The 21,159-nt window shown below is 56.8% G+C and overlaps 1 protein-coding gene across 1 annotated transcript in view; it reads left to right on the top strand.

Moving 5' to 3' along the window:
* The window catches only part of RASGRF1 (Ras protein specific guanine nucleotide releasing factor 1), an 86,370-nt gene that overhangs the window by 45,961 nt on the left and 19,250 nt on the right, over positions 1–21,159 (top strand). Inside the window, exons 10-20 of the mRNA XM_045285692.1 lie at positions 2,120–2,183; positions 4,035–4,171; positions 6,053–6,135; positions 7,556–7,804; positions 10,626–10,999; positions 13,609–13,734; positions 15,331–15,501; positions 16,205–16,311; positions 16,759–16,871; positions 17,258–17,318; positions 20,394–20,497. Coding sequence (XP_045141627.1) covers positions 2,120–2,183; positions 4,035–4,171; positions 6,053–6,135; positions 7,556–7,804; positions 10,626–10,999; positions 13,609–13,734; positions 15,331–15,501; positions 16,205–16,311; positions 16,759–16,871; positions 17,258–17,318; positions 20,394–20,497 — 1,589 coding nt within the window. The remainder of the gene's footprint in view (positions 1–2,119; positions 2,184–4,034; positions 4,172–6,052; positions 6,136–7,555; positions 7,805–10,625; positions 11,000–13,608; positions 13,735–15,330; positions 15,502–16,204; positions 16,312–16,758; positions 16,872–17,257; positions 17,319–20,393; positions 20,498–21,159) is intronic.

Raw genomic sequence — 21,159 nt, forward strand, 5'->3', positions numbered from 1 at the left:
CCCATCTTTCTCGCCAAGAAGCAGTTAGCGGTTTCAAACTACAGATCTTGCTGTTAACAGCCCAGCATTTAACCTACTAGGTCACCTATGTTTTATAGACAAAGGGAGTGAGGCAGTAGACATTAGGAAGTATCAGAGTTGGGCTTTGAACCCAGGAATTGTGGTATATATCCTTCCATAACCATAGGGTAAAATTCACATCACTTCTCTATAAATATGGAGATGAAACAGAATGTCGTATGTCCTTTTTGAAGGGAGCATGCTGCCAAGCTACAAGCTTTAAAACTACCAAACTCAATATTTTCTTTCGCTTTCATTTATAGATTAGACACATGGGTAGGTGATCCTTGTCAGTCATTATATTGACTACCGGTGGCCGTGTAACAAAGAACCCCTAAAATGTAGTAGCTTAAAGCAAGAAACATCATTATCTCATGGTTTCCATGGGTGAGAAAGTCAGAAGTGAGGCTCCTGCATGTCGGTCCTGGCTCCAGGTCTCATGGATATTTGTGATCAAGCTGGCAGCTGGGGTCACAGTCAGCCGAAGGCTTGACTGGGGTGGTAGACCCTTTCCAAGGTGACTGCTGCTCTGGCTGCTGGCTGGGGAGCTCTGTTCTTCATTCATACACCTCCCCTCACCACTGGAGAGTTGGCTTCTCCCACAACAAATGACCCACGAGAGAGAAGAGATCAAGCAATGCAGTCAGGGCTTTGATTGGGCTGCTAACTGCAAGGTCAGAAGTTCAAACCCACGAGGGGAGAAAGATGAGCTCGTCTACTCTTGTGCAAACTCCAGTCTTGGAAACATGAAGGAGCAGTTCTGCCCTGCAGGGTCACTGGGAGTCTGGATCAGCTCAATGGCAGTGGGTTTGTGTGTTGTTATTATTATTCTTTTCTCTGGCGTTTTGCAGCATCATTTCCTCTTTGTTTTTTTATTTAAAAGCAAACCAGTCAGTCTGGTGCACACTCAAGGGGAAGGGAATTAATCTCCTCCGTTTGAGGGGAGGCGTAGCCACGAATCGGACATACCTGTTGTAGTTATTCTTCTTTCTCATTACCATCTCGGTACTCCCTCAAGGGATCTCACGCTCGAGACTGGGAGGTGTTGTCCCAGATAGTCCTAAGAAGTGACCACTAGGAACCGACCTTGGACTGGGGCCATCAGGCCCCCGAGGCCCTTTCTGGGCCTTACTGCTAACTTGCCAGGCGACCTTGAGCAAATCACTTCAACTCTCTGCCTCCAACGTTTTTTTTTTTCTTTTTAAAATCATTTTATTGGGGGCTTGTACAACTCATCACAATCCATACATCCACCCATTGTGTCAAGCACATTTGTACATTTGTTGCCCTCATCATTCTCAAAACATTTGCTTTCTACTTGAGCCCTTGGTATCAGCTCCTCATTTTCCCTTCCCTATCCCCACCTCCCTTGATAATTTATAAATTATTATTATTTAGTCATGTCTTACACTGTCCAACGTCTCCCTTCACCCACTTTTCTGTTGTCCGTCCCCCAGGGAGGGCGTTATATGTAGATCCTTGTGATCGGTTCCCCCTTTCTCCCCCACCTTCCCCTTCCCCTCCTGGTATCACTGCTCTCATGATTGGCCCTGGTTTCCCTGACTCCAACTTTTCATCTGTGACGCCTGTGATGTGTGCCTAACACTGGTCTGTTTCCCTATCTGTAATCAGAGAGGTTGACCCAGAACTGTGCATTTTAAGCTGCTGCAGGCTTAAAGCCTCGGACGTGGCTGCGGAGACAGGAGACCCAGCAGACCCATCCTGACCTCTCCAGGCTCAGGTCTCCCGCAGGGAAGGCCTCGCGGAGCCACTCTCATTTCTCCCACTTTCTGGGTCTTCTTATGGGCAGGTGAAGCCCTTCAACCTGGGAAGTGAAATCTCTGTCTCTCACGCACAGACACCAGGCACATAGCACAGACACGGGTGCCCGCCAAGGGCTCCTGCGGAGGCTCTGGGGACTCGTTACTGGCCCCTATGGAGCCTTGGTGATGTGGTGGGTGGCTTGGTGGGTGGGTGGAACCTCCTGGCTGGCGATGCCCTGCCTATCGTAACCAGCACAGGGGACCCTACACTCCCGGTGGCCCCTGCTCTTTTCCAGAATGGAGTTGTTTCCCTCATTGACTGCACTTTGCTGGAGGAGCCGGAGAGCGCCGAGGAGGAAGGTGAGGCTGGAAGTGACCTGGGGGTGTTGGGGCTGAGGGTGAGGCAGGGAGAACTCCCGGGCCTTGGTCAACATCTGGGTTCCTTCCAAGTTGCTGAAGTCCCTGTGCCAGTTAGGGGGACCCAGTACCCCAGAGAGCCCCCCTCGTTCCTACACTCCAGGACTCTGCGGTCATGTGGTAGACACCTAGGATACACCCAGTGCCCTCTTGGTCCCCAAGAGAAACTGTGGATGTGCTCAGGACACGTGGCCCCTGACAGAGGACACGCAGGGCTGGCATCCTGCAGGGGGTGCGGTTGGGACGGTCATGAGGGGAGGGAGGCAAGACCAGGGAGGAGGGAGCCCGGGGGCGTGGCCTCAGCACACCCAAGGGTCTTGGGACACGAGGTGAGAGAAGGCTGAGTGTGGCTCTTGGAAAGCCTCAGGGTGCGACGTCTCTCCCCAGACCACAGAGCTGGGGCTCGAGACCACTACTATCTTTTGATCGGGCCCTCTGTCTTTCTCATTCACTGCCCCTGTTCAGAGCATGTCCCTGGCCTGGCCTGTGTCGGGTCAGGCCAACACTCATGTCTGAGCTGTTCCCAGGACTGGGTGCATCTCCCCAGCACCCCATCTCAGTGTGGCAGGACATAGGGTTTGTGGCGCATGGGGCTGGTTCACTCACACATCCAATGACCTTCTTCCCACCACAAACACCTACCGCAGTCACCAGTCGGGTGAGGCTGCAGCTCCCTCCACTGAGGGTCACGCCGGGACCCCCCACGCACAGTACTTCCCCCTGGAGCCCGGGGTGCTCTTGGCCAGAGTGGCCCCTGGGAAAGCTTAGAGTCCCGTGGGAAAGCTCTTTTGTCTCCTGAGTCCTGAGGTAGGGGTGTGGGCCTGGGCCTGTGAGGGAGGCCCGTGCCGGGGAGCTTGTGGGAGCCGCCCTGACTGAAGCACCACCGACGCCGGCAGACACCTCACTTCTCCAGCAGAAGGCGCTCCTCTGTGGCCAGCAAAGCCCCTAAAGGGAAGACGGGGTCTCAGACACCAAGCCCCCTCCTGACTGCACTGGGCTTCTGAAGCCCAGAGAGGGGAGGGCACTGCCTCAAGGCCTTGCAGCCAGCAGCAGACCAGAGGGAACCAGAGCAGCAGGCAGCAAGGGAGGGAGGGATGGCCTGCATTCCACCCTAGCCCTAGGGCTGGGGGTCTCCAGCTGGGCCCCTGGCAGACCCTCCCCACCCTCCATCATGTTATGTACGTCCCCAGGCAGGGCAGGGGCATTGAAAGGAATCCCCAAGCTTGGGTTTGAGTCTTTCCAAATAGACGGTATCCGAGAGTTCAAGAACTTTCCCCGCGAACAGCAGGCGTAAACATACCTACAATTGCCCTGCTCTTTGGGAAGCTCCAACGTGAGGGAAAGTGTCCAGACAGTCAGGGTTTAAGACCTCAGCATTCTTACCCTGGCCTCAGGAACAAGAGAGGTGGAGTGCTAGTCCTCGCCTGAGGTTGTCATGTGTGTGTGTGTGTGTGTGTGTGTGTGTGTGTGTGTGTGTGTGTGTGTGTGTGTGTGTGTGTGTGTGTGTGTGTGTGTGTGTGTGTGTGTGTGTGGGGGGGGTGTCTCAGAATCTCAGCTCCCCACAGTGAGAGCAGAAGGCTAACTCAGTGACCCCTGTGTGGTCGAAGCTCCTCTGTTTGCCTGTCTTTGAAATGGGCATTCTTCCCTCTAGAAGAAAACAACAGCTGTCCTGAGAAAGGCAAGTGGCCTGGCCTCTCTCTCCATGCAGGGAGGCAGGGCATCCTTAAAACAGTCCCCAATTCAAAAAAGCCCCTCCCCACACATCTTGCTAATTGCGTCTTTTGCCACCGGAAGCCAAGGGCTCGGGCCAAGATGTAGAGCACTTGGACTTCAAGATCGGGGTGGAGCCAAAGGACGCCCCGCCCTTCACGGTCATCCTCGTGGCCTCGTCCAGACAGGAGAAGGCGGCGTGGACCAGTGACATCAGCCAGGTGAGCAGCGCCACCATTCTGGGAGGAGCCAGCGGTTCCTTCCAGCCAGACCGGCCCTGCTCAGCTGCCCGGCCCTTTGCAGAGTCCCCGAGGGGGCCATCTTCACAGTGTGATCTGGGGACCCGGGAAGGGGATTTTTTTTAAAATTCAGATTCTTGGGCTTCCCAGGCCCCACCTCGCCCCCAACCTCCCATAAAACCCAAACCCCAACCCGAAGTGTAAATCTTTACAGGGGCCGACAGCCTCCCCTTTCTCCTGCAGAGCATCTGGGGGCGTTGAACTGCTAACCTTGCGTTAACAGCTCAGTGCTCATCCCGCAGCACCACTAGGGCCCCCAGACTCCCTGGTCCAAACCTCCGGTTTGAAGCCCGATAATACATGTGTTCACCTACTGTCGGCCATCAGTTGTGCACAGGAGGCTTGAGAGCCTCTAGCCAGGATGGCCAAGGTTGTCCAGGGAGAGGACGCCATGGCCGCCACGCTCTCCAGTGAGGCCGGGCGAGTTCCTGAGGCCGAGCCCAGCCCACTGCACAGAAGGAAGATGGAGCCCCTGCCTTTGCCCGCTGTAAAAGGTGTCCTGATGGCATCGTGGGTTAAGTGTGGAGCTGCTTAGCAACCAGCCTCTCAGAAGGAGGAAGAAACTGTCTACTCCCACAAAGACGTGCAGTGTTGGAAATACTACGCCCGGTGGCTCTGTGTAGAAATCCACTCAATGGCAGGGCAGGGGAGTGCCGTGAACAGAGAGATGAGAGGGGAGGGGTTAGGATTGCAGTCCTTACTGGGAGCCTTCGCAGGACGTGCAGCCCTCTCCAGGTCAGTGGGCACAGCCAGAGGCCCCGGAGACCTGCAGTTCAAGGATGGGCAGAGAGGTGATTCCAGCAAGAGGCTGTGGGCAGTACCGGGGCTTGGATGCCAGGTCAAGACTTTCTTGGCATGGGCCTCTATGAATCCCCCAGAAGAGGGACAGTGGCCTATTTCCCCAAGCCCTCTGCTGCTGCTGCTGCCATGAAGCTCTGGCCACCTTCTGCCCTAGCTCCCTCATCCCAGAACTGCGATAGGGCCAGCACTAGAGCCTGAGTGTAGAGGGTTCTAGAGCTGGGCCTGGGAGATGCAGACAGAGACCCATTGTTCTGCAGGGTGCTTTCAGGAACCTGCTTTGAGGGACTGGCTTTGAGCAGGAAGTGGGGCCTAAGGACCCCACCACCCCTGGCTTCACCTCTCAGCTGCCACTTGCCACTGACTTTGGCTCCACACACACCCTTAACATCAAAAGTTCCCTCCGTGTGTCCCACGGAGAATGCCCACCCCTCCATTCCCACCCATAGGAGCCTGCTCATGGCACCATGTGCAGGCACAGGGCAGGGGGTGACAAGAGAATGAAACCATGTACACACACACACAGAGCCAGACATGGGTTTTAATGTATCTGGCATCGGACGGGGCATCAGCAGTGGGCAGAGCACAGAGAGTGGCAGGGCAGCAGGTGCCTGCAGGAGTGGCCGAGGGGGTATCCCGCTGGGCTGCCCCCTAGAAGAGAGGTGCGACCCCACCCTCACACTGGACCTCCAAGGCCAGCAACAGGGTGGCCCATGGTGGACACAGCCATGTCCCAAATACCCCCAGGAGGCAGGAGGCAGGCAGCATTTATACCCAATTTGCAGGTGGGGAAACGAAGGCTCGGGTTCAAGAAGGTCAAGTAGGACCCCCAGCCCCCACTGCCACCACCCAGCCAGAACTTGACTTCCTGCCCAAGCCCTGGCTGACCCCGCACCACACACTTGACTGGGCTTGAGGGTGTGCGTCATTGGGCTGGGGTTCCCTGGGCAGGCCTCCTGCAACAGAGAGCCGAGCCCTGACGCCGATGGCTCTGTCTGTTTGCAGTGTGTAGACAACATCCGGTGTAACGGGCTTATGATGAACGCCTTTGAGGAGAACTCCAAGGTCACCGTGCCGCAGATGATCAAGTGAGTCCCCGGGCAGGCCGCACACCGACAGGCAGTGCGGAGTTGGAGACAGCAGGCTCAGAGCGAGGCTGCTTCCTCTCTGGGGGCTTGTTCGTTTGCTTCGAGTTGCTACTGCTTGGGTGCACGGTGACTCTGGCTGACTTTTCCTTTTGTTTGTGTGAACACCTGCATCGGCTGCTGAAAACATACAGTCTTTTGGTTTTGTTTTAATAACCGTTTTCCTTTGGGGGACTATAAAATGAGTACAAAGAGCACTCCAAACTCACAGAATAGGTCAAAAATGCAGCCTCTAGGGTCACTGCACTTGTTTGGGAGATGCAAGCCAACCCAAAGGTGAAGGAAGAGGCACCCTGCTGAGCACAGCCCACCCACCACCACCCCTTGCTGTGACCACTATAAGCCAGCCTCTTGCCCTTCTCCCCCCACAGGCATGAATATCCTCTAGGAACCTGCCCCCCTCACCCTCTCACCTCCTCCTGCCCCGACCCTGGACACCCACTGGCCCAGTCTCCATCACAGCCAGATGCCTGCCTGTCCCCCAGCCTCTCTGCTGCTTCAAATGCAGGTTCCAGGGAGCCGCAGACCCAGCAGCACTCTCTAGCATCAGAGCATCTGCATCACCCCAAAAAGAGGCCCCGCATCTGTGAGCAGTCAGTCACTACCCCCACACCCATCTTCTGACACCACCCATCTACATTCCGTCTCATAGGCTCCCCCGCTCTGGGCATTGCAATAGGCCGTACACATCAATGACATCAGACTCTGTGTGTCCGTTGAGACTGGCCTCTGGCACCCTGTTTCCCAGATTCACCGGGTCACAGTATGTGCCAGGACACCATGCCTTTTTCATCACCAAGTAATATTCCACCATCCAGACCATGATATGTCCATTCATCCGATGGCGGATGCTTTCTGCTTGGGGCTGTTGGGAATAGTGCTGCTCTTTGCATTCGTGTGAACAGATGTCCCTGGTGTCTTGTGAGCTCTGCAGTACCTTTCAAAAGAAGCCCCGTGGAGTCTTTTATCCAAGAGCTCTCTTGGCACAGTGGTTAAGCACTGGGTTGCTGACCGAAAGGCTTGTGGTTTGAACCTACCAGCCTCTTGCCAGGAGGACAGATCAGCAAGCTGCTCCTGTAAGGAGCTCAGCCTGGCAGTTCTACTGTCTGAGAATCACTATGAGTTAGAATCCACTTGCTGGCACACAACCGTCTCCCCAGTATTTCTAGGGGTTTGTAGTGTTACGGTTTTCAGGACAGTGCTGGGAAGGAGTCGCAGCCCTTTAACCAAGGCCCTCCTAAGATTTCCTGGCTCCCTTAGGAAGATCACTAGGCCTTCAGCAAACCCTCTTGGCTGTTGGCCATCGGGGAGTCTGTGGGGCCTCAGACAACATTAGACCCCGCCCCCCTTGCTTCCTCCCCAGGTCAGACGCCTCCCTATACTGCGATGATGTTGACATTCGCTTCAGCAAAACCATGAACTCCTGCAAAGTGCTGCAGATCCGCTACGCCAGCGTGGAGCGGCTGCTGGAGAGGCTGACAGACCTGCGCTTCCTGAGCATCGACTTCCTCAACACCTTCCTGCACTCCTACCGCGTCTTCACCACGGCCGTGGTGGTCCTGGACAAACTCATCACCATCTACAAGAAGCCCATCAGTGCCATCCCTGCCAGGTGGGCCGGCCTTCCCCCACTGGAGCTCCCAGGTGGCCTGCTCTTCCCATAGCCACAGAGCTGACAAGCCCGGGAGGAAAGAGCATCAGGGGGTGGTCTGGGGAAGGGGGCCCTGGAGAAGAAGGTCTGGGGACGGGGGCCCTGGAGAAGAAGCTGGGCATACTCTGGGGTGATGTGGACCCCCACACATACTAAGGAACCAAGCCAGCCCTCTGCAGAGAGGCCAAAGCAGGCAGATATGCCCGATGTTCACTAGTTCACTTGCTAGTTCTCTCTCTCTCCATTTCCCACCGCTGCTGCCCCACCTTGCCCCTGGGCTTGGGGGAGCACACCTTGTTCTGTCTTTTCCCTGGGCCCCCTCATTGAAGCCCAGGAGCTCACCTCTCTGCAGAGCACTCTGCTTCCCCACTGTCTCAGGCTGTTATAACACAAATACTACAAGAGCGTGGTTTTAAAGAACAGGCATTTCTTTTCTAAGTCTAGCTCCCTTGTGGGAGAAGACCCCAGTCTCCCAATGCTACCCTGTTCCTTGGAGTGTCTTCCCAGAGCATCCTCCCCAGCCCAGTCTGGGCTCCCTTGTGTCTCTGTTGCCCCTTATGCCTCAGAAGTAATTAGGTGTAGGACCCACCCTGCACTAGTGTGGCTTCACTCATACAATAAAGACTATCTTACTTCCAAACAGGATGGCAGCCTCAGGATTCTAACACATATTTAGGGAGCAGGAGGGACACCACTGGATCCTTAACACCACCTTTCCTATTCAAGAAAGTGAGAGCCTTACCCTTGCTTTGCTTAAATTAGACACCACCACCCCTGCCAAGAAAGGTGGTAGCCCTTGAAAGTCATACAACAAAGGGAGGCTTGCCCTCCTGGCCTCATTCCCTATCCCACCATCACTGCTCACCCCAGCCCTGCCATAGAGCCAGCTGGGACTCTAAAGGGCAGAGAGATGTGGCCCAGGGTCCCGGGCAAGTTTATGGCAGAGAGGGGCCTTGAACCCAGGGCCTGATGTCACTGAGCACACACTGGAGCCCCTCATCCTCCGTGCTCCCCTGCTCCACCCAGCATTCAGCTGTCCACCCCCAGCCCTGGCCCACCCCAGCCCCAGTGGGGTCACTATGAACCAACTGTCCCTATGATGTAAGACCCCTAGGGGGTGGTGCAGCGCTGGTCAGGGCGAAGCCTAGATAAGGCTGAGACGCCGAAGGCCCCAGCCTCAGATCTTCCCACTGCAACTACTGGGCACCCCGAATCTTGACTCCACGAAGAACTCTCTCCCCCCTCACCCATCTTGCCCTCTGAGGCCCTGGGGGGTAGGGTATGTCAAATCAAGCTCCTGCCTGCAGCGGGCTTGCGGTGCACCACGAGGTGCCTTGCCTGCTCATGTAACAGAGGGAGACAGGAGGCCGCCCAGCTGTGAGCCAGTCCTCAGGTGAACCACGGCTGCAGCCTTTGCCTGTACCTGCCAGGACACCCCGACTCTCACGCCACTGTCCTTGAGCCTCTGTGAGTCCTGCCGCCCGGGGGTGCCAGAGCAGAACAGGGTCCCCACGGGTTTCTCAGGGGCTGCTTGTGGCTGAAGTAGACCTTGCTTCCCAAGCACCTCTGCGTGGACTCAAAGCCGTGAGTGTTAACCATTTGCCCCACCACAGTCTGCATCCCGACCCTCAGAGCCCCAGAGCCTCCCTCTGAATGCTCCTTCCGGGCAGGCTGGGGCCACCATCTCAGCCCTAGGGCTGTCTGTCCTGTCTGAGAACGGGACAAAACACTCCTTGTCGTCGAGTTGACTCCAGGTCCTAGCAGCCGACCCTGTAGGCAGAGTGGAACAACCGACAGGGTCTCCAAGCCTCTCATCTTTGGGGGCACAGCCTGCTCCTTCCTTCTCCTGCCGAGGGCTGCCGGGCTTGAAGGCAGCCGCTGAGTGCTTAACCGCTGCACCCTTCAGGCAGCGGAGTAAATGCCTCCCAATTGGACCATCGGGCAGCCCTGGTCGTGTAGTGGTCACGCGTTGGGCTGCTAATCGCGAGGTCTGAAGTCCTAAACTGCCAGCCTCTCCAAAGGAGAAAGACAGCTTTCTACAAATAGTGACTGTCTTGGAAACTCGCAGGGGCCGCTCTCCCCTGTCCTGTAGGCTCGCTCAGCTCGATGACAGTAGGTTTGCTTTCCTGGGGCCGTGGTGAGGATTCAAAGCAGGAAGGCCTGTCCCAGGAGAACACAGCATCAGCTGTTGCCTTAGTGACTGAGCACGTGTGCACTGCCGTCTCCAGCCTGGCCCGAGGCTGAGGCCCTGGTGTGAGGAGGGGAGCAGGAGCATGCCAGGATTGGTGGAAGACCCCATTCTCAGCCCACCTGCCCCACTGCACACCTCAGTGGAGCGGACACTGGGTTGAGAGTGGACATATGGGCACACACGAGTTACCTCCCATCTCGGAGCCTCAGTTTCCTCATCTGTAAACCACCCCTGGGGATCTCTGTGAGGATGAGGTCAGGCCCCAGTGTGAAATGATGGCAAGCCATGGTAGATGGTGGCCTGATGCTACTGCGACTGGCTGGGAGGCAGAGGAGGGGGCACCAGATATGGACTGCCACGAGAGTCCATCCCCCCTCACCCCCCCACACACACACATACACCAAGAGCAGGTGTGTTCCTGGACATTTAATCCATGAGCCCTCTGGCCTGCTCAGAGGGTCAACACAGACGCCTGGGGTGGTGACCATGAGGCTACCCCGGGTGCTGTCCGAGCCCCTCCAGAGGTGGGTCACCCCACCCTGGGTGTTAGCAGGTCCTCGCTGACCACTCACGTCATCCCCTGCCCTCCAGGTCTCTAGAACTCTTGTTTGCCAGTGGCCAGAACAACAAGCTACTATACGGTGAGCCCCCCAAGTCCCCACGGGCCACCCGCAAGTTCTCCTCACCGCCACCCCTGTCCATCACCAAGACGTCATCCCCGAGCCGCCGGCGGAAGCTCTCCCTGAACATCCCCATCATCACCGGCGGCAAGGCCCTGGACCTGGCCGCGCTCAGCTGCAACTCCAATGGCTACACCGGCATGTACTCGGCCATGTCGCCCTTCAGCAAGGCCACCCTGGACACCAGCAAGCTCTACGTGTCCAGCAGCTTCACCAACAAGATTCCGGACGAGGGCGATACGCCCACCGAGAAGGCCGAGGACCCCTCCACTCTCAGCAAGCAGAGTGAGTGTCTGTGTGGCTGCCGGGCCTCCGGACTCCTTGCAGCACCCATGGGGCAAGGGGCGAGGGCTCTGGGCTCCCAGTCAGACCACAGAGGCAGTGCAGAGGGGGGCCAGGGCGACCTCTGGGATCCTAGGCTATGGGGGTTGGCAGGCAGGGCCTTGGCACCCTTCGATGAGGGTCAGCTCAGGCTGCCCTGATGGCAGCCCCATCCTGCATCCCTGTATCCCACACCATGGAGCGGACCTCTCCTGGGCACCGGGTCAGGTCCCCAGAAAACAGGTAGTCAGACCTCATTCCTGCCCTGCGGGAGTCACAGCCAGACCAGACCGCCTCGCTCCAGGCTGTGCTTGGAGGACACAGGTGAGTGGGGGTACCCCCAGGAGAGTCAGAGGAACTTCTCGGAGGGGCAGAAGAACATTCTAGACAAAGGGAACAGGTGGTACAGGAGTGAGGAGCAAGGAGAAGTGCCGGCTGTCGGGGGCCAGCAGAGGCTCAGCAGACTGGGGGCACCCCAGGCTGGCAGTAGCAGAGATGGCGATGGAGCACAGCCTCTCCTGCCCCTTCCTGAAGGGTCTTGTTTGGGAGGTGTGTCTGCTTCTGTATAGATCAAGATGCCTGTCTCGGTTAGCACACCCACACCCACCACAAGCACACACACACACACACACACACACACACACACGCACACGCACACGCTGGCCAGAAGGCCCCGGCTTTGAGGAGGAGACCTTTGAAAAAGCCTTTGAAGCTGGTCGGACTCCTCCGCAGTGGGGAGAGGAGAGGAGGCAGAGGGTAGTCGCAGCAGAGGGTACAGGGGGTGGGCAGAGCCCCCAGGAGGCTCCATCACTAAGTGACATTTACTGGGGCTCATACAGCACCAGATGACACACACAGCTAAGCCGGTAACCAAGGGAACAGCCTGCCTGAGAGTCCCAAATGCCACACTGCAGATGCTGAATGTGGGATCCTGTTGTGGGGTGGGGGCGGAGGGGGGAGGGCGGGGCAGAACCCATGTGATATAAACCTAGGGTGACCCCATTCTGGCCTGGCCTTCACAGAGGCCTGTCAGAGAGAGAGAGAGAGAGGAGGTGGGGGGAGGGGGGAGAGAGAGAGAGGGAGACCACAGGAACTTTCTTTTTTAAGAGAAGACCTGTGACTTTTTGGACTCTCTAAAAAGTCAAGGGTAATGTCCCTTATTTGATAGTCATCCCTCCAAAACTGAGTCCCAGAGAGACTAAGAGTTTGAGACCAGGATCTTGGCTGGACTTTGAATGTAATCCATCAGCTCTGTCTCCAGGGTGTAGACCAGGAGTTGCCCAGGATTGGTGGTGGTGGTGGTGGTGGTGGTGGTGGTGGTGGTGGTGGTTGGTAGTGGCTGCCGTGGAGACGGCTGCAGCTCCATGCAACCTTAGGTGCCACAGCCCAGTATGGTCTCCACGGCTGTGGGTGTAGTTGAGTCCGCTATTGGTTGATTGTGTTGATCCATTTCACTGACTCAAACCATACTCACTGCCAGCACATTGATTCCAACTCACAGCGACCCTATAGGACAGAGTATACGTCCCCTGGCTTTCTGAGACTGTAACTCGTTACTGGAGTGGCAAGCCTCGTCTTTCTCCCCCAGGGTTGCTGGTGGTTTCGAACTGCTGAACCTTGCCGTCAGCAGCCCACCAGGTCACCAAGCCTCCTTTCCATTTCACCGACTCAAAACCCAAACCCACTGCTATTGAATTGATTCTGACCCATAGCAACCCTGTAGGACACAATTACCCCTGTGGGTTTCCCAGCCTAGAGCTGTTTGTGGGACTAAAAGCCCCACCCACTCGCCTTTCCCCTGTGGAGCAGCTGGTTTCGAGACCTGACGTTGCGGTTAGCAGCCCAGTGCGTAACCACTCTGCCCCGGGGCTCTTTCCCATCTTCCTGAAGGGTCTTTAGTCATTTCCCAAACGAGGGTCGCCCTGAGAATGACCATGGACACAGGGCAGTCGGGGGAAAGCAGAGCAGTCCTGGGCGAACTAACGGTGATGTTTCACCAAAAGGAGGGGAAGGGGGCTCTGCTACTCACGGTGTGGTCTGTGGACCTGCTGCTTGGGCGTCAGCTAGAAGCTTGTCAGAAATGCAGACCCCCAGGTCCCACCCCAGCCCTCTGAATGGCAGTCTGCCTCCTAACCAACGCCCCAGGTGTGTGCATGGAGGCTTGAGGAATGCTGACAGCGCAAAGAAGGCACCCTGGCGGCTCTGTGGTTAAGGACTCTGCCGCTGACCCAACGGTCACTGGTTCGAACCCACCAGCCGCTCTGTGGGCGAGCCGCATTCCTGTCTGCTTCCTTTAAAAGATCAGGGGGAGGCAGTTCTACTCTGTTCTGCGGGGGGGCGGGGTCTCTCCGTGTCAGAGCCAATGGAAGGGCCACAGGTTGTGTGGGGCTGGCTTTGTTTGGGGGAGAGAAAAGCCTCTCTCGGTGACTTTATTAGCCTGGGAGAAGTTGTGGCAAAGAAAGCTATACGTTCTGCAGGCAAATCCCAAACTTGTTCTGGTTTGTGTTGGTGACTGACACATCAGTGAGTAGTGGAGGAAGGTGAAATCCTACCCACCCACCCCCACCCCCCAGGCTCAGAAGTCTCCATGAGGGAAGAGTCGGACGCTGACCCAAACCAGAGTGACGATGGGGGTGCTGAGGCCTCACCAACAAGATCTCCACCGACCCCCAAATCCATCAAGAGCAAAAACTCTTCAGGTACAGCTCACGCCCGGCTTCTCGGGGGTCGGGAGGCAACGACAGGCTCATCCCTCAGACTTCATGAGGGACTCCTAACGACAAGAATTCTGAAACTCCAGAGCCTAGGAGGGGGACTGGGTGCCCCAAAGTTGGCTAGGCAAACCCTACTTTTCAATTTACCCTAGTCGGCCCCCATCTTCAGACAAGGAGAGCCCCTGAGTAACAAATCCATTGACACACCTGTGTGTATAAGAAAGAGATTTATATACAAGAGCGATTGAACATTGAGAAAACATCCCAGCCCAGTCCATTTCAGGTTCATAAGTCTGGTATTAGCCCCTATGTCTAATACCAATCTATAAAGTCCTCTTCAGACTCACGCAACACATGCACTGAAGCCAAATGCAGGACGAGCACAGCCCAGTGGGTAGAAAGTCTTTGGGTCCAGGGGCGTTGTAAGCATGTCAGCGCTGGCAGGGGTCTCTCTGTGGCTTCTCAGGCTTCCGAGGTCTGGTTACATCCATGTGACTTGTCTTCTGCAGTGTTTCCCAGGGAGTGGCAGAGAGAGGAAGTATCTTCCGCCTCCAAGGAGGAGGTACCAGATTTCCCAGAATTCTCTGAAGGCCATGGCCACCCAGAAGTCTCATTGACTGTCTCAGATTGACAGCCTAGACTCCACCCCCACACTCTTAATCCTTAAATTGGCACCAGATTAGGTGACTGCCACAGCTCCCCAGTATCTTATTCACAGAACATCCAGATTCCTAATCTCTGGTTTCACCTCTAACTCATGCCGGGTCCCTTACAACCTTATGGAGTGGCCACCTGGTCCCATTTTCAAATAAGGACAAAGACTAGACGAGTTGCTGTAACCGCGACGCCCAACCAGTGCCTCACACCAAGATCCTGAAAGGGCCTGAGGAGCCTCTGGGTGTCCAGTTCCCATAGGCACCTCACCACACACGAGCTGGGAGCCACCCAAGGTGGAGAGCATCCTCGCGGGGCCTCGCCTCTGGGGCAGCTCCCCGGCCCTCCTCCTGAGCCTGAGCCCCAACTCCCTGTACAGAAACCCGGCAGGTAACCAGGTCACCTAGCTTCAGACAAACTGTAACCACAGAGAAGACGATCCCATGGAGATCCAAATTTCAGAAATAACGTTTAGGTTTTACAAGCAGATCATTAAAAAATAATAATCAACAGCAAACGTGGGTTTCTTTTAAAAAGAAATTAGTAGAAAAGCAAAGAACAAGCCGTTTATTCTTCAAGGTGTAGGGGCGCCTACTTTGTCCTGAGCACGATTGCTTCCGGAGACAGGTGAGCTGGAGCTAGCAGGACCATCAGCAAGGGTGCTGTACCAACAGCAGCCGTACTCCTGGGTGTTCTGTTGACTGTTCACCGGAGGCAGAGGCCTGCCGTCTCTGTCGTCTAGGTGTTGATAGCCCCCCTGTCCAGAGGCGATCACTGAGGCTCAGAGAGGTTAAGTAGTGACCCACGGACACACAGACAGCTAGTGAGAGGGCGGGGATTAGGATTTTCCCCGAATGCCACTGCCCTCTTCCTCCATACCATGCCGGGTCCCAGGAAGGCTGAGGCCGGGCTCCATCCACTCCACAGAGTTCCCGCTCTTTGCCTATAACAATGGAGTGGTCATGACTTCCTGCCGGGAGCTGGACAGTACCCGCAGCGCCCTTTCGGCCACTTCCGCCTTTGCCATAGCAACCGCAGGAGCCAATGAGGGCACCCCAAACAAGGAGACGTACCGAAGGATGTCCTTAGCAAGCGCAGGTTCGTATGGTTGGTGGGGGAGGGGGGGGTGGCGGCCTTACGGGGGTCCTCCCCCAGGCAGCTGCACTCAGTGCTGGGGATGGTCCCCCCTGGGAGGCACAGCCCTCAGGAATTTGCACCCCTGCACAAATGCAACACGCCTGCTTATGAAACTAATGTTCTCACACCCGGAGGTCACCTGTCGAGGAGGCAGGGCTGCAAGGTTTGGCTCTTCCACAGCCCTTACCTTGCCACCGGGCATAACCTGCCTGCCCCACACCCTTGCTCAGGGCCCCCACCCTCAGCATTAGCTCCAGCCACTGGCCCCCTCACTCCACCCAAGCCCACCCTGAGCTTACTGCCCTGCCCCATCCTTGGCCACTGCTGAGGCCTGGTGCTGCCTTCCTGCGCATGACCCCCCTTTCTACTTAGTAAACTTCTACACAAGCTTCCCTGCCCATTGCCCTAGGGACCCTCTGTCCCCCCATCACCCAGGAAGGATGCGAAGCTAAGTGTCTAGGAACTAACTGTGTTCACCTAGAAGCCTGGCTGCTCAGCACCCGCCCCCACCCCCCACCCCCGGGTGTTGTGAGATATTCGATGCCCCTGCCCACCACGCTCCCCATAAGGAGCAACCCCCACCCTGGGGTCCAGATGCAGACATGAACCAGGCTCTGTTTCTCATCAGCGTGCCCCCTCTCCCCTCTGCCACGCGCGCTGCCAGGCTTCCCCCCAGACCAGAGGAACGGAGACAAGGAGTTTGTGATCCGCAGAGCGGCCACCAACCGCGTTCTGAATGTGCTCCGCCACTGGGTTTCCAAGCACTCACAGGTAGGTGGGACCCTGCCACCCCAGATGGGAACGCTGAGGACCTGAAACCAGGTGCCCTCTGAGAGCAGAATGATTCAGGGGATCATCCCAGGGTGGCAGGAGGGAGGAAGCATGAGGGTGCTACCCTGATATCTTCAGGGGGCGGAGGACCTGAGCAGGTCTCCTGGGAAGGACTAGGGAGCTGTCTCCCTACCTCTGTCTACAGCAGGGTCCAGGGTCCCAGTGTGCCTCCCAGGGTCCTGCCCGAGGGCTGCACCTGCCTTGGCCTGGTCCTTGTTCCTGTCCTCGTGTTTGTTACCCAAGCGCTCCTTATGTCCCGCCATACACCCAGCAGAAGGAAAAGCGGGGCAGGCCCACTGCATGGGCAGAGATAGAAACCGTGGTCCCCTCCCCTGGCCTGGGCAGGCGGCTTGCGTAGCCCAAGCCATCCAGCATATCTTCCTGCAGGACTTCGAGACCAACGACGAGCTCAAATGCAAGGTCATCAGCTTTCTGGAGGAGGTCATGCACGACCCCGAACTCCTGACCCAGGAGCGGAAGGCGGCAGCCAACATCACCAGGTAGGCCAGGCCTCTAGCCCAGCCCCTGGGCCAGGACAGTGCTGGGGTGGCCATGCAGAGCCCGATCCTCAAGGGCTCCCTGCCCAGATCTAGCAGGGCCAGACACATACACAGCATCCCACTGGGTGAGGCCAGGTCTGAGAAGGCAGGAGGCCCGGGATGAGGTAGCCCTGGGAGGGGGCCTCACCCCCTCACCCTGCCCAGAGGGTCAGTGAGCTGAATGCTGAGGGTAGCCCATCAAGAAGCCAACAGAGAAGAAAAGGGCAAAGGGCCTCCCAGGAGCTTCACAGTGTGGGGGTGACGTTCAAAGCACTCCTCTGGCTGGGGCAGGGGGCTGCTGGAGAGGTGAGGTCCAAGGGCAGGCTCATCAGTCTCCTTGTCCCCAGGACTCTGACGCAGGAGGACCCGGGCGACAACCAGATCACCCTGGAGGAGGTCACACAGATGGTAAGTCTGGCCCGCCCTCTCAGACAAAGCACACCTGCCCTCCTGGATGGATCCCCACCCCCTCCCCGGTCTGCTGGGGTGCCCTGACCCAGGAGGCAATGCTAAGGGGAGAAGAGCCCCCCTGCCCTGAAGCTGCTTCTATGGGAACTTCAGTGTGGCCAGTGCTTCTAACTTGCAGAGTGACCTCCCAAGGAGCTTCCCCTTGGCGCCCCTCCCCTCAGTCAGTGGCACGTGCCATACCTGCCACGGAGCTCGGGTGTCTTGCTCAGTGGCTCCTGGCTGGTCCTTGACCCTCCAGAGCACAGTACCTCTGTTCCTTCCGTACCTGCCTGTCCCTGACGGGTCCCAGAGTCCACAGAGGACCTGTGGCACTAGAGCTGTGCCAGGGGCCCTGGTGGCCTCCCCAGAGAGCAGCCAGGTCTCAGGAGGTAGCGTAAGGGCTGGGTCCCTGACTCGACTCCCAGGTAGCCCTCCTTCCTAGACCACGTGAGAAAGGGGCAGAAGCACCAGCTCCGCCTTCCCCAAGGTGCAGGCTTTGCAAAGAGGTGCCCCGCCCTCCTCACCCTAACCTCTCCATATTCTCCTTGACCTCTCTCTGCCCCCAGCCTCTCCTCAGACCAGGCCAGGACTTGCCAGCTCTGTGAGCGCAGCACCAAGTCACCAGCTCGGGACACAGGAAAGAATAGGGCTGAGCTACCTGGTGGCCATGGTGCTCAGCCAAGCAGAGGGCCAGAGGAGCTGGGGAGGGAGGCCCTCCATGATTGTGAGGATGGAGCAGGAGCAGGCAGTGTTGGTGCCATTGTACGCAAGAGCTCGATGCGTGGAAACCAACCTGATAGCCCCAACAGCCCACCTGCCCGCCTGCCTTCACCTGCTTCAGAGGCCGGGGGCTCCCGCGTGTGGGCATGCACACAGGTGCCCCATCCCCGGGATCCAGATGGCTCTGCTGCTCCCACCCCTGTGTCCCCTTGGCCCCTCAGAACTGTGTTAGTCTGAGTACACTTGAAAAACAAATCCATGGACACACATATGTGTATAAGAAAGAAATTTATATGCAAGAGGAATTGAACATTGAGAAAACAACCCAGCCCAGTCCAGATCAAGTCCATAAGTCTGATATTAGCCCATATGTCCAATACAATCTATAAAGTCCTCTTCAGACTCACACAACACATGCAATGACACCGAATGTAGAAGATCACAGGCCAGTGGGTAGAAAGTCTTTGGAAATATCTCAGCGCTGGCAGGGGTCTCTGCATCAGGGTGGGCCCATGTGTCTTGTCAGCTGCCATGTCTCCCAGGGTGTGAGCAGAGAGTCTCCCACCTCCAAGGAGGAAATACCAGATTTCCCAGAATTCTCAGGAGAAGGCCATGCCCACACAGAGGCCTCATTGGCTGTGATCCAATTGACAGACCAGACTCCACCCCTTTACTCATAATCCTCTCAAATTGAAAATTATATAACTACCACAGAACTCATCATTCCTTGAAGCAAGTGTCCCCTACACCCAAACCCCTGATTTGGGTCATTCCTGATAGGCGTTGCACCCCACGCACGCTTCCCGCTGCACCTGGCCTCTCTGTACCCGCTGTTCCCTGTAGGGACGTTTCGGTGACACACATGGAGAAGCTGAACTGCAGTCTGTCTCCCTCCACTCACATGACTGGTGTCTCCCTCATCGGGAGCTGCGAGAAGCCAGCGACTCTCTGGGGTCTTGTTCCACGTTTGGCACAAAGCTAGACACTGAATGTTTGCTGAGAAAATGCAAGAGTGGGAGGGAGGGGACGCTCAGTCTGGGAGGTCTCGATGCGATCTGGGGAAGGGCTCTTGGGCGGGCACAGAGCCGGACAGCTGAGGCTTCTGGGCCAGTGGAATCATGAGGACAGAGACACCACAAAGGCAGAAGCAGTCCTGGCCATGGTGCCCAGGGCACTGATTGCCCTCCTGTATGGCCAGTGGTCCCTGGAGACAGGAGAGGGGTCCTTGTGCCTGATTCGACCTCAGGGGGACACAGCCTTCCCCTCTTTTCTCCACCCCCCTCCAGCCCCCACTCCCCCCTATCCAACAGGCCACCCCTGACGACTTTGTCCCCCAAGACCACCTCTGGTGGACCCTGCTGTGGCAGTGCTGGGCTTCTCTGAGGAGATCCGCGGAGCTAGGGGCCCGGGTAGCAGACTCCCTGAAAGGTGATAACCCTGGCTGAGCCTGGCTGGGGTCAGACCTATGGTCACCACAGGAAGACCAGGACTGGTGCACTGTGGGAATAAACACACCTGGAGTCCACACCTGCTGCGGGGTGCTAAAAGGAGGATTCATGGTTGAGTCACGGGCCCAGGTCACCACAGGAAGACCAGGACTGGTGCACTGTGGGAATAAACACACCTGGAGTCCACACCTGCTGCGGGGTGCTAAAAGGAGGATTCATGGTTGAGTCATGGGCCCAGAGACAACCTAACAGGAACAGGAAGCCACAGCTGGGTGTCAGGACACCTGAGCCTGTCCAGGGGAGGGGCTTGGCAAGTCAGTCACACACAGCACACGCACAGACATGCACAAACTGTACACACATCACAGGCACAGACACACACATGTGCAAACATACAAAAGCACATACATCACACTCACAGACACCCACACACATGCACATACAGAAACAAACACACCACACACACACATGCACAACCACACACCAAACACAAACGCACCAGACACACACATCTCATGTACATGCAGAAATATATAAACACAGAGCACACGCACATGCACAGACATACACACAGACACATCACATGCACACACACACCACTCACACATATACACACCACACACACACATGCACAAACAGCACATACACAGAGAAACAACCGCACCACATGCACACATCACAGACACACACAGGGGCTCCTGGCTCTTCTATCCCCTTTCCTTCATCCCTCCACCCTGGTCCCTCAGAAAAGCCTCCCCACTCGCTCTTGTCCACTCCCCAACCAGTCACCGCTTCCCTCGGAGCAATGACCAGAACCCAACAGCTGCCCCTCCAGGACCTGACGCAAGCCCTTGCTCCTCTCTCTCAGGCTGAAGGCGTGAAGGCCGAGCCGTTTGAAAACCACTCAGCCCTGGAGATCGCAGAGCAGCTGACCTTGCTGGACCACCTTATCTTCAAGAAGATCCCCTACGAGTAAGTCGGAGCGCAGGCCCGGCTCCCCAGCACCCTCTCCGGGCTCACCCGAGGCAGGTGCTGCCGACTGCGAGAGCAGGGCATAGAACTGCAGGGCTGGGGAAGCCTCCGTCCCCCTTTCCCCGAGGTCCTCTACTCACAACTCTCTCTGTCTCTGTCTCTGTCACACACACACACACACACACACACACACACACACACACGCTTCCAGAAGCACCTCTAACTCTGAGCTCCAGATCTAGACAGCTGTTGAGAACAGAGTGTGTGCTTGAGGATGCACATAATTTTGTGAGTGAGTGAGTGTGCACCCACACGCAGCACACACACCACCGCCTGAAGTGGAGTGGACCTCTTGGGAAGCTGCTTCGCTCACGTGACCATTGGAAACCCCGAGCCACGCTGAGGATAAAGATGAAGTTTCAGCCCTCATGAAGGGTTACAGCCTCAGAAACCCGCAGGACATTCTACTTTGTCCTGTAGGCTCTCCATGAGTCAGATTCAACTTCACAGCAGTGAGGGAGGGAGTGAGTGAGTGAGTGAGTGAGTGGTAGTGAGTGAGTGAGTGAGTGGAGTGAGTGAGTGAGTGAGTGGAGTGAGTGGAGTGAGTGAGTGAGATGAGTGAGTGAGTGAGTGAGTGAGTGAGTGAGTGAGTGGAGTGAGTG

The sequence above is a fragment of the Echinops telfairi genome, unplaced genomic scaffold (genome assembly GCF_000313985.2).
Source record: "Echinops telfairi isolate 266 unplaced genomic scaffold, ASM31398v2 ScPeMD7_7475;HRSCAF=8513, whole genome shotgun sequence".
NCBI classification, from domain to species: Eukaryota; Metazoa; Chordata; class Mammalia; order Afrosoricida; family Tenrecidae; genus Echinops; species Echinops telfairi.